The sequence below is a fragment of the Neospora caninum genome, chromosome XII (genome assembly GCF_000208865.1).
Source record: "Neospora caninum Liverpool complete genome, chromosome XII".
Taxonomy (NCBI): domain Eukaryota; phylum Apicomplexa; class Conoidasida; order Eucoccidiorida; family Sarcocystidae; genus Neospora; species Neospora caninum.
The window spans coordinates 1,534,088-1,551,186 of NC_018398.1; the positions used below are offsets into that span (position 1 = coordinate 1,534,088).

General features: G+C 53.8%; 2 protein-coding genes across 2 annotated transcripts; one reads left to right on the plus strand and one right to left on the minus strand.

The window, feature by feature from the left end:
* Nucleotides 1-4,091: 4,091 nt before the first annotated feature.
* On the plus strand, nucleotides 4,092-9,678 carry NCLIV_062160 (conserved hypothetical protein; the record flags this gene model as incomplete). Its single annotated transcript, XM_003885767.1, has 8 exons — nucleotides 4,092-4,203; nucleotides 4,852-5,033; nucleotides 5,505-5,610; nucleotides 6,023-6,190; nucleotides 6,657-6,722; nucleotides 7,011-7,225; nucleotides 7,571-8,036; nucleotides 8,522-9,678. 8 exons carry the CDS (start codon nucleotides 4,092-4,094, stop codon nucleotides 9,676-9,678), a joined length of 2,472 nt encoding a protein of 823 aa, XP_003885816.1.
* A 1,388-nt stretch (nucleotides 9,679-11,066) lies between these two features.
* On the minus strand, nucleotides 11,067-16,153 carry NCLIV_062170 (conserved hypothetical protein; the record flags this gene model as incomplete). The annotated part of the gene is made up of 8 exons (XM_003885768.1): nucleotides 11,067-12,079; nucleotides 12,267-12,756; nucleotides 12,882-12,931; nucleotides 13,325-13,375; nucleotides 13,736-13,912; nucleotides 14,417-14,510; nucleotides 14,946-15,396; nucleotides 16,053-16,153. The coding sequence occupies 8 exons, from the start codon at nucleotides 16,151-16,153 to the stop codon at nucleotides 11,067-11,069; spliced, it is 2,427 nt and encodes an 808-aa protein (XP_003885817.1).
* Between the last annotated feature and the right edge of the window lie 946 nt (nucleotides 16,154-17,099).

Sequence of the window (17,099 nt, forward strand, 5' to 3'; positions counted from 1 at the left end):
ATCCACCTGCCACGGTTTCTGCAATCGTAAATAGAGCGGCGAGGCTCAACGTCCACCTACAAAATAGCGGTTAGCGCACGGGTACGAAGTGCCAAGACGGTAGTTAAAGCCCTTGCACCACGGTCATATCCAGCGTGGCGAGGGACGGCCTCTGCCCTGAACAGCGATTAACCTTGACATCGTTGAGGTCTTTTGACAGCTAAGAGTTGGGAGATACGGTCATCTTTGATGCAGATGGTCCAGCACGGCCGTGAGCGAAGACGCCTTACTCAGTGCAGTCTGACAATTGGTGCGTAGTCTAGTTTTTTTCTGTGCGCATGCACGCGTGAACTAACGCTTCATCCTGGAATGCATGCTGCGGTCATTAGTGTGGAAGAGTTCGCAGCACAACTGTTATCAAGCACACCGGTCGCGACAAATGCTGTCTAATATCAGAGTGATCCACTTCGTCCGGGAGCACACCCCCGTTCTCATCGAGGGGCAAAGCAAATGCCTCCAAGAGAACAACAGCCGTTTTTTAGGGTTGCGAGGGGTGAACCACACGGTTTGAAAGAGACATGTCTGTGAAGTCCACGCTTTGTCGTACCGCGTGAGACAGCGCCGTCTCGTCTTCTTCATGACTGGGCCAGGCCGCACGCAGCCTGCTGAAACGTACATGACGCCGCAAGTGCGGATCGTGCGTCTGCATCTTTGATGAGGAACATATGCTTCGCCGGTGTACTGCGTCGCATTCATTTCAGCAATCGGCAGTGCAAGTTTTAACCACAGGACCCCACGCCACTCAAACCCATTTGGAGCGTCGGCCGTGTCTCCTTGCCGTTACCTTAGCAGCAAAGAGCTAGTTGCTCCGTCGGGAGGCGGGGCAGGCAGCGAAGAGCTCGGCAGCACGCGTATGAATCGTCCGCGAAAACACCACTCTTCAGTCAATGTACATGAATGAGGAAGCATGTTAAGTAGCCTGGATGTCGGTGTTGTTGTGAAGAAATGCATTATCAACAGCCCACCTGTTTAACTGAAAAAACAATAAGAGTCATTGAGAGGGGGAGTTCTGTCACCCGAAAGAACAAGAAAGAAGCTCATCATCCAGAGCAGAGCGCTGCTCACGCCTGTCTCGTCCTAACGGTGCAACAGTATTGCGTCGCGTTTCTCTTACATCTGGATGTGCCTCCCGCTAACTCTCGGACCATCGTTGACCCAAATTATTTCATCCACAAAATTGCGCTCTACTCAGTGATCAAAATCGTGACACTCTACTTAATGATTTACCTTACACGCAATCATCTGCTCAGCAGCCGGCTCGCTGTTTCATGCGGATGCCTCGATGAAGACACTAACCTAAACAGAAGGAGTGTCAGAACGGTATGATTGCTCATTTCAACGTCGATTCACCGGATGATGTTTATCGAGCATCCTGATGCTGGTGGTGTGACATCCCCTGAGACACTCTGAGCAGGCATGCATCACCTGACTGATCTGCCTCGAGAACGGTTGTCCACAAGACCATCCGGTGGGGAGTATCTGCCAAAAGGATTGATGTAGCCGCGGTTCACAGTATCCCCCTACTTTCTATGGCTGTGAGAACAGTAGACACGTGTGACTCCTTCTGAACCCGGATGTCTCGAAACCAGTAAAAGAGGCGAATCATTTCCCCGCGGTAGGGAAACCGTGACCATGTTCGGTTAATATGACCAGCTTTTGCGGTTCTGTATATGCTCGTGTATCCCAAGAGGCTAACTCGTGCGAGAAAACTTGCGAGGTCCAGGCGGAGCACACGGGAGTTCCGAGTTTACAATACCACCCGCTGGCTCCACTCAGTCGGAAAAACCATCTCCCGCTATTTCAACAGCTCTGTGCGCGGCTAGTTTACTCCGGGAAAGTTCGGTGCGTTTGACAAAACATGTGCAGGACACTCACCAACTAAGAGGCGCCATACCGGAGCAACGCTTCTGTGCCAGCTTGTTCCACTGCGTGTTCCGCAACGAGAATCAATCTTTGACTTCCTTCCTTTTTTGAGCTCTTTCGTTCGTGTGGAAATGGGGTGAACTCCTGGGAGGGTTCTGGGGCACCCACCGGGGGCAAAGGGACGGGGGGAGCGGGCAGTTAACCGAGTTCCTGACGTGGAAAATCGTGCACAGTCTTGCTTAGCAGCGTACATCTGAAGTCAATACATGGTAAGGAAATCGTAAATGCAGGCCCTCACCGGTGCAAGCGTTCCTCAGCTTCTTTCGACGATTGCACGCAGATCAACTGCTCTGTCCTCGAGCCACCAGGGAAAGCTTTCTTCACATTTTTCCTTGCAACTGCGCTGTACGCCACGGGCGTGCGTATGGTGACTCGTCTTCACACACTGCGTGGCGCTACTTTACAATGCTTACCATCTGACTGCCGTTTCCTACTCTGCTTCAAAAAAACGACCATTGAACGTCACAAGACCAAACTCGTTGGGGTTTGCCAAAACACAAGAAGCTACAGGTGCTAGACAGCCAACGGGCAAAGCCAACAGTCTTTATAATGTCTGGACAGCGTTTCTGTTTGCTGGCCAACGTGTGGTAAGTAGGCCTAAGTGTTTTCGCCATCAGAAAAGCTCTACTACCTGTGTTGGGACAGGGGACTCTTCCCGGGCAGAATGCCCCCCATCTACCCCCCAACGGGCATCGACACAGTAAACACCGCGACGGAAAATGCATCGTGGTGACCCATCTAAATCGCCTTCAGCAGTGAGACACGTGGCCTGCCAGGTTCCTATAAGTTTGATAAATAGACTGCGTGCGCCAGTTGGTAACGCCATCACATGCCTGTTGCCAGCAAGGCGTGTTTCCTCGCTTGCACCACCGTACGAAACCGAAATGCCTTCACGCCTTGATATACCCGGGACAAAACCTACGGCGGCCAAATGCAACAAGGGCGGTCGGGCAGATTCGTCATCCTGAGCCAGTTCCATTCACCAGTGTGAAGGGACTAAATGCCTTATGCCTCCACATCACGGTCTTCCCCTGAGCTTGGGCGAGGGGTGCGGTTTTCTTCTTGTGAACGACCGCGACTTTCTTCACTAGATTGTCTGAAAAAACTAACCTTGGGGACGGCTCTGCTCAGCTTGCAGCCTTGCTGGAGGAAGAGCTGCACCAGAACCAAGTTCGAATTACGGTTTTTTCCCTACCTGTATCGTGGGAGTATGTGCAACTTTCTTTTGAACGACCGCAGCGTCGTGACCTCGCCCGGGTGGACGCCCTGCTAGGACCGGACGGCGGATCCTCAATCGCAATTCATGGCCGGCTGGCACGGCGCCGATGAGCAAATCCGCCTTCTGCAGAAAGTCCGTAACTTTTCTGTCGAAGGGAACATTCCGTGTCAACATGTTGAAACGAATGAGCGAAACCTTTAGCAAAGTTACCGTTCGATTCTTTTCACGTGCCGATTGATACCTGCGGCTGTTTGTTTGCTTTTCGACTGAGCAAAGGGCGACGGGTCAGCTTCTCTTACGGTGTCTTGTAACGCGGCAGGCTAGTTGGGCTGGTGACCCACCATTGCGGGCCTTCATGCAACTCTGAACGTATTTTGAGGACCGCAAGTACCTCGATTTTGGTCTTGAGTCTGAAGAGTGAGTCTCTGTCTAAATTTCACGCTGGAGCTGTCTGTTTTCCTGATCGTCGTGCTGCCGCACTTGTGCCTAATATAACGATCCTGTCCGCGTTGCGGGAAAACAAGTATAGTGGAGCAATGCGGGCCAGATTGACGTCCTCGATGAGTTCAACATATTTTGCAGCGCTCTTGCTCAGAACTAATACTTTTCTTCTGCTTGGATTGCGCGTCTAACTACGGAGGGACTGGGGTTTGCGCCGTGTCGAATTGAGTCGACGGTTGCCTGTGCCAACCGCATCCCTTCCTTCACTTTCGCCACGACCACCGTATCGAGAAGACAATCGTGCCTCAAACCAATTCCCAGTCCGCTGTTACTCTGAGTCTCAGCGCTCTGTACGGACTGGATGAATATACCCTCGAATGACCCCTGCTGGACCCATCGATCTTCCTCGACGCCAACTGGGCTAGAGAGACGGCGAAGCGTTGAAAGCTGTTAGTTTCACGCTGTCAGAATGGCAGCGTATAGGCGGTTGGTGCCGCTGTTTTTCCTCTTTTCCGTCACATATTTCAGTCTTCTCTGCGCTTTTGGCCTCACTGCAGACTCCCAGAATGACGTAAATTCAGGTGAGCAGCGCCTTCGTCAGCTCCGGAAGTGACCGAGTGACTGGTGTATCATCGGTCAACGACCTAGCTAGAATACTGCTTCGATCGCTCGTCTCGCGGGGACGCTTGTCTGGTTATGGTATCTTTCGCAGAATATGCTGATTAAGAATATCACATTTTTGCCTGCCACCCTTTTCCGAGTGACCAAAAGTCGCAAACAGTCTCTGGGGTCTATGGTTCGGATTGTCCCGTGCTGCGCCCTTTACCAGCTACCGATTTGCCATTGGCTTGTCTGTTTAGGACGTCTGGTAAATTAGATGTTTGTTTCTCTCTGAATGTTCTGCAAAATATCGCCAGGGTTCGGCAACAGACGAATTTAAAAGCCGCGCGGGTTTCCGCCTGAGTGGATCCTCCGCGTTCGCTGCAGCATCGCTGAGGGGTTCTATGCAACGAATGTGACTTCTCTGTTGTGATGTAACTCAAGGAGAAACGCTTCATCTCGGTAGCAGCTGTCTGGCCAATCTGCCATGACAGTTTGCTCGAGAAACACCGGCGTGAGCGAATGTTTTCTGTCGCTCTATATAATCATTCTTATAGCGTGCACGTTTTCCAGAGAAGCCCGGCGCTTGTTGGATTGCTAATGAGTTTGTCCTCTCCTGTCTCTCACAGATATTCAGACTCTAGCAACCAGCGACTTCGCTCTTGAGAGCGGTGCTATGGAAGACGAGACTAGCGATGACGTCTTCGAGGATACCACGGACGAGGAAGCCGATGACAGCATCGCGGGTTCTTCCTTCTCACAGCTCACCACCCGCAAGGGCAAAGCTGCCGATGGACGAAAACTTTTTGAGGTACGTATCGGAAGCGGTTGGAGAAACATCCTCTCAGTTCGACTGTCCGAAGATCGCGCATATTTTGGGCTCCCCTAGAGACCCGTCGAGGCCTGTTCTGTGACCGGTTGCCACAGATTTGTGTCATTCAGATGAGTCGATTGTTTATGCGAGTAAGTGGTCGGCATCGACTGGACACGACGCAAGCGTTTGCGTCTCATAAAAACAGCGCATCTGTCGTCACGCACTGCTAAATCTTGGAGACGTTGCCAAAGGCTCTCGACGATCCACCTGTTACCGTTTCATTCCTCACAACGATGTGCGCCTCGCTTTGCTCGCGCTGCCGGCTCCAGCAGCCTTGCGTGTTGTGCGTCTTTACCTGGACATCTATTTACGTCCAATAGATTCCCCCCCCCCCCCCGCGACTCGGAGTTTGACCCACTTATTCCCGTCCATTTCGCAACTCTTATTGGTGGTTTTCGGTTTCCCCAGGCACTGCAGAATGCCATGGCAGACCAGGCTAAGGCCAGGGCCCAACAGGAAAAAGGACAGGACATGTTTTTTGCGGCGAAGCAGGCCATCGATAGTGGAAATGACAGTGAGCTGCACCGTTTGAGCGGAAAGAAGCACGCGTCGTATCCCAAAGAAATTCTTTCGAGGGGACCATCAGCGGTGGGTGACGGGACGTCAACGAGCCAGGCTGACAACACCTTGCCAGAAGAGCGTAGCATGATACAAAAAGTGGCCTCTTTGGCTGCATCGGTTCGTTTGAGGCACTGCTGCTGATCATACAAGATCCATCAGTTGGCCGCCCCGCCCTTATCTGGGAAACGCTGCTCTGTGGAAACCAGCAGCGAAATACCAGTCACGAGAAGCTGCTGTCGACTTGCCTCTCCCAGTCGGGGCGTTTAGGTGTGTTCAATCCGAGAGGAGGCGTAGTGGCAGAACGCGTTGATAGTCTGGACGCACGTCTTCGTCCGTGTGTGTGTGTGTGTGTGTGGCTCTCACAGGCGCCATGCAGTGCGTCGTATTCAGGCCGAAGCGGAAGTGGGGACAACTTCTGAAGAGCCTCTGCAGCAAATACAGGAAGAACAAGCCGCTTTTCTCAACCTGTCAAAAGCTTGCACAGGTCGTGCAAAAAACTCTCATCGAACAGTGTGGAGAAGGGTCATTTTATGGTAGGATGTCGGAAGAAAGATACGGGTAGCATTTTCCGGCAGCGTACACGGGCTCTCCACCTTGGCAAGGAGGATGATAGACATGCGTCGACTTAATGTGTTTTCCAGACAACAGCGTCTTTTCACATCTTGGGTCCATGCGCCCAGCCCCGCTCTTCGTTCGTGCATTAAAGTGAAGCGTTCGCAGTCGTCTGGACTTCAATCTTTTCATTCAAACGTCGCACCAGACAGTAGAGCAGAGTGCCAGGACAACGACATGCTCAAACACGTCGCAGGCTTTGTTTACTACCAGTGAGAATCCGGTGGGTGTGGACTCTCTTTCAATCTTTATCTTCGCCTTCCGTTGGATTTTCTGGGACCCGCTCACCCTGGATTCAGGCAGCAGGCCTCTCTCGGCACACTCACCTCTATACCGAACAGAGTTTGGATTTTTCCTTCGAAACCCTGTGCTGTGTGCGGCTCGCAGACTGCAGACGAAAACTCGGTTTCGTCATCGCCAACCCCACGTTCGTCCATGTCAAAGATGACGGAGGTAGGTTGTCTGTTGTGGGAGCACCGCGAGTAGACGTAAAGTTGCCGTCTTGTTTCACACTGCTTGGAGCAGTTCGAGTGTTTCACGCGTGCAACGGCGCAGTCGTGCCCTGAATCTAGAGGACAGCAGACGCTGTTGCCGAGAACTCTGCTTCGTTGCCGTTCCACCATCGGCAAGGAGGCCCCGCCTATTCAGTGGCGGCGACAAACTCTTTCTCAAACTTTCTCTCCATTGTTGATACCCCCACCCCCTGCTCTTGCTGCCCTCATGGTGGCCGTGTCCGCTCAGCGGTATACCTTCACCCAAAAGACGAGTATTTCGAGTTCATCACCCAAGTGGTCAAAGACTACGATGCCTGGAGCGCAGCTCGTTTGATGGGAGATTCCTGCTTCTACGACGCAATGGCCACATGCAACGCTCGGCAGAACAATGACACGATGAAGCGCATTAAAAAAACAAAGGACCCAACGTATAAGCGAGACGAGCAGAACGTTGCTTCCCGGGTAAGCTGTGCCATTCAAAAGCGCCGTAAAAGGTGTGAACAAGGCGGAAGTGATCATGTAGCTTGACTTTAGCTCGACGCTCAGATGTTTTGTCTCGCCGGCGACGATTTTCCTCGGATTCTTCTGGTCAGCCTCCTCCTTATAGAAACTCTTGGCCCCTTTCCCGGCCTTCCCCGGACCGTGGGCTTAAGCTCGGCCGTTCGCCGGGCATAATTGGCGGGAGCAATGAGCCTTTCTGTGGGTCAGGAAGGGGTGGGGAGACAACAGCAGCGGATCACGTACCGGCAGCAGCGTCATAGGGAAGACGCTCGCGGTGTGTGGGACGGTTTCTGTCCTTTTTCGTAGCTCCAAGCTCTCCGGAGCGTCATGAACGTCACCAGGACAACTCGAATGGATCCCTTGTTCCTGGCGTTGATGTTCCAACTCCTCGACACAAGCCACTGCTCCCCAAGGCTGCTCAGTCGCCTCAAGAAACCGAAGAAGTCGCGAGATGAGTGGAAATACTTGCTCGTGCAAACCATGGTGTACTGGTTTACCGTGAATCCCACGAAGTGCGAGGAGATCCTGGCGGGTGATCCGGGAGTCCCGCCTGACCCGTGGGCACTGAAGTGTAAAGCGTTTCACTACTCCATCAAACAGAAGAAGGCTATCTCACCTCTCCTTACCGCTATCGCAGAAAATGATTCAGTCAAAAGTCTCGCGCTCGCTGGGTCGTTGCGAACTGACATTGATACGGCGTCTGTCGATCTAGAAGATTTGGTCCTGCTGAATGCCAAGACAGCCATGGACACTCGAGGCGTTGCTCTATTCTGTAAGTATGGCATAGGCAGCACTGGAAAACGGAAAGTAGTCTGCGTCGGAGTGTGTTGCGCGACAGCTTGGCTGCCTGGCCCTTCCCATTCAACCAGCAAGGGGATGAGGTAATTGTGAGGTGTTCATCTCTCCCATGGACCGCCTCCCCATGTTTCGATAGTTCTACAGGCAGTGCGTGGCGCGAGCCACGTTTTCCCGCCAAAGTGCCAGTGAAACGAACCATCTTTATGATTAGGCGGAACCATACGTTGCTCTCGAATTCTTCTTTGGGAATACTCTCACCAGGCTTCCGCCGACGCTCTCTTTCTTCTCTTGTTCTCGTGCGCTGCGCATCTGCCGCGTAGATGTCCGCGTGGAACGAGAAAGCTATCCACAAAATTTCAGGAAGGCGCTCCCATGCAGAGGGGCCCACTGTATCGTGTTACCTTCCAGCCATCGAGCAAATGACGTTTCGCGTTTTCTGCATGTGATCTCTGTGTGCAGTGGTTCAGAAGCGGCGGCTCTCTCTGGCACTATTGGACTTCTTTTCCCGGTCGGGTTTGCTGAGGAAGATGCTCTCGTTCATAGTTGGCAAGATGATCACGTTTCTTCTGCCGGAGACAGCTAAGCTTGCGGTGGTCGGCAACTTGTCGAGAGCACTCAAAAGGGGGACACAGAGCTCAGGACCCCGCGGACTCTTGGAGCAGTCGGTCCTGGATATGATGGCCTGCGGCCACGAAGCCGTAATTTATTGCATGACCAGTCGTCAGCATTTGGCAAGGACAGCCGTCCGTGCCTTTCTAAATGTTGCAGAGACAGCTGCCAGAAAAGAAGACCGGGAGGCGGCAAAGAAAGACCGGGCGGCGGCAAAGAAAGACCGGGCGGCGGCAAAGAAAGACCGGGCGGCGGCAAAGAAAGACCGGGAGGCGACAAAGAAAGACCGGGCGGCGGCAAAAAACGAAGACGTGGCGGTGGCACAAAAAGAAGACGTGGCGGAATCGAAACGCTCTACCTCTCTTATCCAAGTCAGCATCAATCGCTTCGGCAGCACTGCTCCTCCGCCTCCGTCGTCTAGTGACGACTTCTCAGACTTCGACGAGGTGGATCTTGAAGCGGGAAATGAAACCCTTTCGCCACTCGCACAGGAGTTTGTCACTTTCATGCAAAACCAGCGTGTTGACGTTTATCGGAGGGCATGGGACGAAGGCGACGCCCACCGTTCATCCTTCGACAAGTTCCGGACGCTGATAGGCGTCCCGAGATCGAGGCAAGCTTGGAAAAGGGCCCTCGTCATCTGCACTTGGGGGCTAGGTCTCGCTACTTTCATTATGGGGATCGTCGGCTTAGCCTTGTTCCCAGTCGGGCACTTGTTTGCGTATTTGGGAGCACTCTCCTTGGCTCTCGGCGTCGGTGTTCTTTTGCTCATCCCCGTCATCAACTACGGCATCCTCTGGGCGAATGAATACAACCGAATCGCCTTCGTTGGTGGGCAGGAACTTGGCAGAGTGCCCCAAAAGCGCGTCAGGAAAACCGAACCGAAGTATACTCCGGGCACACGCTTCTCGAACCTGTTGCAGACTCAACTTGAGCTGGAGCGTGCGGCTCAAGAAAATCCGACCTTCGATTCCGACGAGGACGATGGAAATCAAGGTTCCAGATGATTTCTCTTTTCCTGTCGAGTGCGCCGCGGCAACTCCGAAATTCGAATGTCCTACTCGGGCGGGGAACTGGCTTCGCTGTCATCCTATCACTGCCGTTACTGCTGGGCAACTGCGAGGTTCTGAACCGAGCGAGCCTTTCTACAGAAATTTATGGGCCCTCCAACTCAGCCACACAGCTTGGTTCGTGGTCAAGGGTCGCCAAGCCACACGTGCTGTGTCGCGAAGTGGAATCCTCTCCGTTTGTAGTCGTTCTCGTCCGCACAATATGTTTTGTTAAATTTATTCGACAGTATGTGTATCGACATCGGCGTCTCCTGTACTGTTTCTCGCGGGTGCATGGATCGCTTCAGAGACTCGGCCTGCGACCTAAACTGGCGAACAGAGAATCTAGCACCGTCTACCCTTTGCATGTCGTCTGCGTGCTGCCGTTTTACTCCAACATGACTCGACCAACCTTTCAAGAATGTCCCGTCTAGCGGCGTGTTGCCACCTTGCTAGTAACTGATGGCTGCAGCAGTCACAATGCAACTGGAGATGCTAGGTATATAGTAGAGCAGGCAAACCCCTTCTCGTTGAAACCTGACCGGTCTCACCTTTCCCGCAGGCTGCTCCATCAGCGCTCAGATGGCTTGCTGAGGCGGACGAAAAGGTGCATCCTCAGTTGGTCATACCCGTGCCAGAGGCAAAACACTCTTGTGATGTAGTAGATGTGTCACGCGTCTTCCATGACGGTAAATAAGGGTTCCTGTCTGCACGCGAGCGCAACACTAGGTTTCAAGGTCTAGACGATATCTGGTGCTAGGAACACGAAAACGAGGTGGTTGCATGCTTGGACGTGCCCGCGAATGTTTCGCTCTGTATCAAGAAGAGATCGGCTTTCAGCGACGCAGCAGGTGACGTTCCTTCTACGCGTCTAGTATCAGTGGTTCCTGAGCGTGTCCAGTCTCTGCGCAAAACGCTCGGCCCTCGTGATACAGGATGCGCCTGATTCGAAACCGGCGTTTACGTTCTGCTCGACTTCCCTCTGGCACTCTCGAAGGCTTCGAGGGTATGTGGACAGCAGGACTCAAAAAATCAGGAGCCATTGAAGCTGCTTGTTTTACTTTATACGACACAAACTCTGGAAAGAACAGACACGTGGCACGTAGCATGAGTTCATTTTTAAAAAGCATTCATCGTGAAGGACGTAGCACGACTTTCTGGCGTCTTGGTCGTTTCCCGGGAAACGCGTAGTTCTTGCTCTCCCGCAAAATGCCCTTCACATCCTCCAAGCGTGGACAGTCCACTGTTTTTTCTCTGGACTTGTGGGAACCGCGAATCCTCGAGACACTGGAGACCTTTCGCACCTCGGTTGGGGACAATGGAGGCCACCCCCAACAACAACAATGCTAATGGTAGGGTTCGGGCGCTGGATATACCGTGGGCGGGTAAATGGGCACTCGAGGTGGCGACTGGTCAATTGGTGGATAGCTCCGATGTTGTTCGCCGAGTCCTGGCGGAGTTCCTGGTCGCGGCGGATAGCCCGAAACTGAAGGCGGCGGAGGTGGGAAATTCCCCGGAAAATTACCTGTATTGCCGCCTGGACCGCCGTTTGTACCGAAACCTCTATCTTGCTGAGCCATCGCTCTCAGCCTGTCTTGCGCTTGCTTCCGCCTCCTGTCTGCTTCGGCCCTCAGCATTTGAGCCCTCTGGGCAACGTGGGCACCCTTCTGGAACCAGCGCCGGAGCGCAGCCTTTTCTGCTAGGATGATGATAAGGACTGTGGCCACCACAACAGCACTTAAGGCAATAACAGCAAGGGCGACTGCCCAAGGAGCCAGCCACAAAACGCCGTAGGCTACACCGCATCCGACGGCGACAGCAATTAGTGAGACCGCCCCAAAGTAGAGACCTGGTTTCTGTCGACTCCATGACTTGTTTTTGCCCTTTTTCTGAGTGGAGACGAAGCTGATGGGCACCAGAGCTCGGGCAGTGCCATGCACAGGCTGGTGGAGTTGAAAGCCTGGGAAAGACGCCGGTTGAACATGGCTGTCCGACGTGGGGAACTCAAGAAAAGACGTAGCGTGAAGCGTGAGGAAACTGGTAGACTTTCCTGAACCGGCGGCCTGGGTTGACACGGCGCCCAGGACTCGAGTCAACAGCTTCGCCGCGACATTTCCCAAACCAATACGCCCTGTTCCGCAAGTCACGGTGGCCGCCGTGTGCTCGACAAAGAACGCGCGAATCCCTTTCGTTTCGCCTGCTGGCTGCTGGAGCCCTGCGATCAGCTGAGGGTCGTTTCCAAGCTGTCTAGCAAGCAAGGGTTTCAGGATCGTGATGAGCCTTGAAATCAACTTGGCCAACATCTTCGACCGCCCAAGAAATCCAACGACGGCTCCAGCTTTGCCTGACGTGGCTACGACTGATCAGAGAACACCGCAAAATCCCAGCACCCTCCAAACGATGAACTCCAGTTAAAAGCGGCTTGAGATGTATTTTATCTCTGCATGGCCGCCCTGAGTCTTTCCATTTCGCAGGTTAATCCCCTTTTCGCATTTTTTCAGACCCCGCTACAAAGGCAACGGTTTTTGAGTCGCTAGTCCACTTACCTGTTCGGGTTGTGTAATAGCCGCGTAGTCTGGCGTGCAGTAATGCATCTGACAGTTCCTCGGACGCAGGCGTCACAGTCGCCGAGCTTGCCGTCGTCGCTCCCTCCTCCTGTGGCAGTAGGCTGCCGGAATTCGTAACCTGGGTCTCTTCTGCGGCGCTTCGGATGACGGTGGCCGCGACTGTATCGATAGCGTCTCGAGCCTGAAGAAAGCCCCGGAGAACTGCACAATTGTAAGGCAGAGGGTTACCTTGGCATTGCTCACTAGGGCTGAAGAAGGCCGCCAACAGCGCTCCGGCGAACGCATGGGCAATCGCATCTCGCCTCTTGACCTCCAGAATCTTTGCACCCGACCGGAGAGGATAAATGTCGATCTTGCGTGTCCTCCTCCAGCAGGGCTGCATGTTGACCAAACTGACGATTAGGCCAATAAAAACAGGATCTGGTTCCGGTACTTGCTGCAGAAGCATCATGGCTCGAGACGCCGCGTCCTGTGAAGTCAGAACAAACCAGCATTTCAGTGAGATGCGAAGTTCTTCGAGCTCCGGGGTCATCGGGTTCCTCCCACTCGGGGTGTGCGGGTCCATGGACAGGTAGACAGCCGCGACAGTCTTACCTCACGAGCGCGGGCAGCGGCAGCAGGGTTCTTGCGATGCTTTTTTTGGTCTTTACGATGCATGTGATGTAACCTGTGCAGGAGTCGCCTCGTCGTACAACTCTGGGTCAGAACATTCCCCTGAATGCGAGGAAAGTCTGAAGCTGCTACGGCGGCAAGCATCTGTCCAAGTGATTCGACCGGGGCGGCGGATTCACCTAATAATCAATGCATATAACAGAAAGCGCCCTCGGCGAAAGTGAGGACAAAGGAGGCATCTAAAGGGACCACCGACCTAGCCGAAAACACGACGTTTTGGAGACCGGGATGGCGACTGCCTTACGAGCATCGGTGGAGAGAAAGAAGCCAGGAGGAACGCTTCCTTCAAATGCCACACAAAAAGACGAGGTGGACACCTGTCATGGGCAAACTGTTTGGCCCCTTTAAATCAGACAGTGTCTCACCTCTGGGGATCACGGGATGCACCAGATCCAACCGCAGCCCCCTAAGAACTTCTGCGACAGAAACACGCAGCACACACCTCTCCCCATTTTTCAAATTGTCTCCCAAGGACCGGCGCCCTGTTGTTTGCGCGCCAGCGAGAGAACGCATCGCACATGGTCCAGGGAATGGCGTTCGTCATCCCGTCAGAGAACTGCTACTGGGATCCAAGCGCTTAGTGCGGCTCGTCGACGGGGCCGGCAAGACGTCGCTGTGAGTGCTTGCGTGCCGGCGCTTGTTCGAGCACGTACACTTCAACTGCGCGAGAACAGAGGGGCAAACGTGTCCGAGGAGACCGGCTTCGAGGGTGTTTGACTATCAGACCTGTCTAAACGTCGTCGTTCAGTGGATACGTCTGAGAAGAGCCGACGTACCGGGGACAGGGTTTGGACCCGGCTGAATGTACAAGTCTTTCATGGCGTTCTGGAGTTGGACAGCCACTTGTTCACAACTTTCTGCAAGTTGGGGCTGGCCGCGGAGTCGCCGGCAGAACCTTTTTGTCAACCTTGGCCATTTGTTCCTAGGGTTCCATTCCGCACACGTGAGCAGCTCTGCACGGCCGGAACACAAAACCGTCGGTTTAGGGGCGGATGATGCCAGGATAGTGCTGCTCGAAAACCGAGATCTGCTCATCTTTCCGAAACGTATCGCCGGCTCCCTTCTCCTAGCCCCCCATTCGCAGGATCACCGCGAGTAAAGCAGGAAAGGCGGGAACAGCCGCAGTCAGGTCATTCCTGAAGTCCCAATAAAGGAACGGAATGTTTCCACGGGCGATCCCCGTATTGGAGTTGCGACTCTGCCGTCGGTTTGATTTCGCACCCCGGCAAAGGGGCACTGCAGTCAGCATTTCAGCACCAGGCCTCACGCTGAACCAAACTTTTGAAAAAGGAAAACAGCTCAAGAAAGAGAGAGACACCACGACCGCCAGGTGATGTGGCAACAGAGAGTGAAGTGATGCAAGTTGCTTGCCTGAAACAAAGCTGGAGGTAAGGAACACTGGATCGCGTATGTTACGCAAAGGGCTTTCAGCTTTGCTGGAAGAGAGAAATGCTTACCTTCACCTTTGCCTGCAATGAAATACGAGAAGATCTCTCTGGCGGTGTCTTGAACGTCCTGCTCAGCAGGCGAGCCGGCGTCCGCATTCTGTGGCTACACGCAAACATGAAAAAACGCACCGTGTGCGAAGGTGTCCCACTGCACGGCACTGGCTGTTTTTCGTTACTTAGCCCATTATTTGGCTGGCCTACTCTAAGGGAGTGGTGCGCCTTTCCTCTATGCTTTGGACCAAGTTTTGCGGCGTGTCAGACACTGAAAGATGAATACGCCTTGCTCCCAGAACAACTTCGTGTATCCCCGCACACAGAGTCAAAAACTATCAATATGCAGACTGGAACACTCTGAAACGGGCACAAGCAGTGCTCTAGCTTCGAGTTGGTCTTTGCCTCGTGGCAGACCGTCAATCTATCGTGCCTCTGTGCCCGACGTTGCCAAAAGCTCCTGTTGTCATACCCAGTGCCCCGGGTGCGACTACATGGCCTGGTGATACGAATGTTTCGTGTCAGGAAACACGATGACCTAGCTTACTTCAGGCAGGGAGCGAGGCTCTGGGGGCGTCTCTCCATCTGAACCGGGTCCTTGGCCCCCTTGATGTAGCTGCGAGTCACCATTCGGCTCGTTTGAATCCGGGGTCGTTTCTAGTTGGAGTGGAGCGGTAGCACCATCCGTCTCCTCTGAAGAAGAGGACTGCCCATTTGGTGCGGGAGAAGTGTCGTCGTCAGGCTGTGGAGTCTCCGTGCCTGATGGTGATGGATCTGGTCCAGATGATGGGGACTGACGCAGGCTCAGTTGAAGAAGGGAGGGGAAAGCGTGCGCGAGTTCAAATTCAGCAAGGGGCGCAGACTCACCTGGTAGCTCTGGACAAACACACACACGCACGTTCCATGCTCTGTGTGTCACGGGGCAAGTTTGTAAATGTGCGAAAACGTAATCGAAAGACAGGCGTGCCGTCGCATCCCCAGGCACCGTGCGTCGAAGGCTCAACAGGGTACATGTATGGTTCTGCGTGTTCCCTTTCAGAGTGATTCATCGCTTTCTGGAAGAGCGTTTTGCATCCACCAAAGAGGGGAGGAGACTGAAAAAGAGACAGCGCGCACACTAGTCGCGAGTGGCTGCAAACGCAGGCAGGAGACGAACAACGAAGGGGGCGAGAGGCAGCCAACAACTAGGAATCTTTAGTGCCTTTTTGCGCAACTCTGAGCACAAGAAAGTACGGTGGCCGTTTCCCGGGGGGAGAACTGACGCGTTCTCTAGGCCCAGTATCCAGGTGAGCTCTCGTTCGAGTCACCGCTACGCAGCAGGCGTGGAGGTTTCCTGCTGATCAACCCGGTAGTGAAGCGACCAGGAAAGAGTACGCATACGAGTTGCGGAAACAAAAGCTACAGCACACAGCCTTCTTCGGGTACGCGTGTACAGTCGGTTTTCCATGAACAGCCACCTGCACCGTCCGGTACATGCCGCCCTGATGCAGTTCTGTTGCGCATGGGTCGATACCGTTGAGTGTGCCTTGGCAGGTTCCTCAATGGCTCTTTCTCATGGGGAGACGATGGAAGTGAGGATTAGTCATCACAGTGACGAGGTTCAAACGCCGCATAAGGAACAACCGGCACGAACGGCCAGAGAGTCGGAGCTCACCAGAAGACACGGAAAATGGTGTCGTGTACAGAGCGGCGAGCAGCGACAGGAGAGGCAGAAGCACAGCGGAGGAGCGCCCCATTTTCGGCGAGAAGATACATCGCTGATGACCGTTTACAACGGCCACCCACTAAGCGGAAAGTAAAGAATCCGACACTGATCTCTATTGACATAATACGTGGCGCACGTCGTGGGACAACTGCCTTGAGGCAAACTTGAGCCCGCCCGAGTCCGTCTTTTCGTATATATACCAGACCCGCGGGAAGAGCAAACGAGCGACAGCCCTTCACTGCCAAATCGGCGCAGTCGGCGCCGCCGACTCAAGACAGATAAAATGTGTGCGCCCACTTGCCAGAAAACGGCACGGCAAGCTTAGACGTATCACCCTCCGTTTCTCTAAAAGCGATCCGCAAAAAAAGGCTAGTGCGACAGCCCGTGCAACCCCCGTCCGTATCTTGTAGCCACGCACCTGGCGCAGCTGTGACAAGACAACCTGCCGCCCTGCCGTGCCAGTTTATATGCGACTGCCTTCAATTAGCGGCCCGCGGAACGGGCAACCTGACCCGTGACGCCGTCTGAAAAACCCCATCCCGCACGACGACTGAAAGTTGCCGCTGCCGAGCGGAGAGCATGTTAAAAGAACCTAAAAACTAGATACAAGGAACTTGACAAGCAGGGGAACATGTTTGAATGTACCGCTACCGTGGGGTGTGAATGCTCTCTCGTTTACGTCTTTCCGTCTGTCTAGGGTCACGAACGGCCAATCGTACTTGCGCAAACTAGCGGGCATTTCTTTACGGCTGTCCCTATCCAGTACCGGTGTCTTCCCCGTATACTTTTAGCAGCGCTACTCATTTTCGAGGGAAATGTGTCGCCCTTCGTCAGCAACACGCACGTAAGTCGCAGCAAGTCCAGATGAGTGAACAGGCGAACGTAGTGATGGACATTGGCTTCCTTGGGGAAAGGAGTCACCTAGTGCCTCAGTCGCAAGGAAGCCGTTGGTTGCATAACCGGAGCTCCGGAGCAAGTTAGCAAGCGATAATTGAC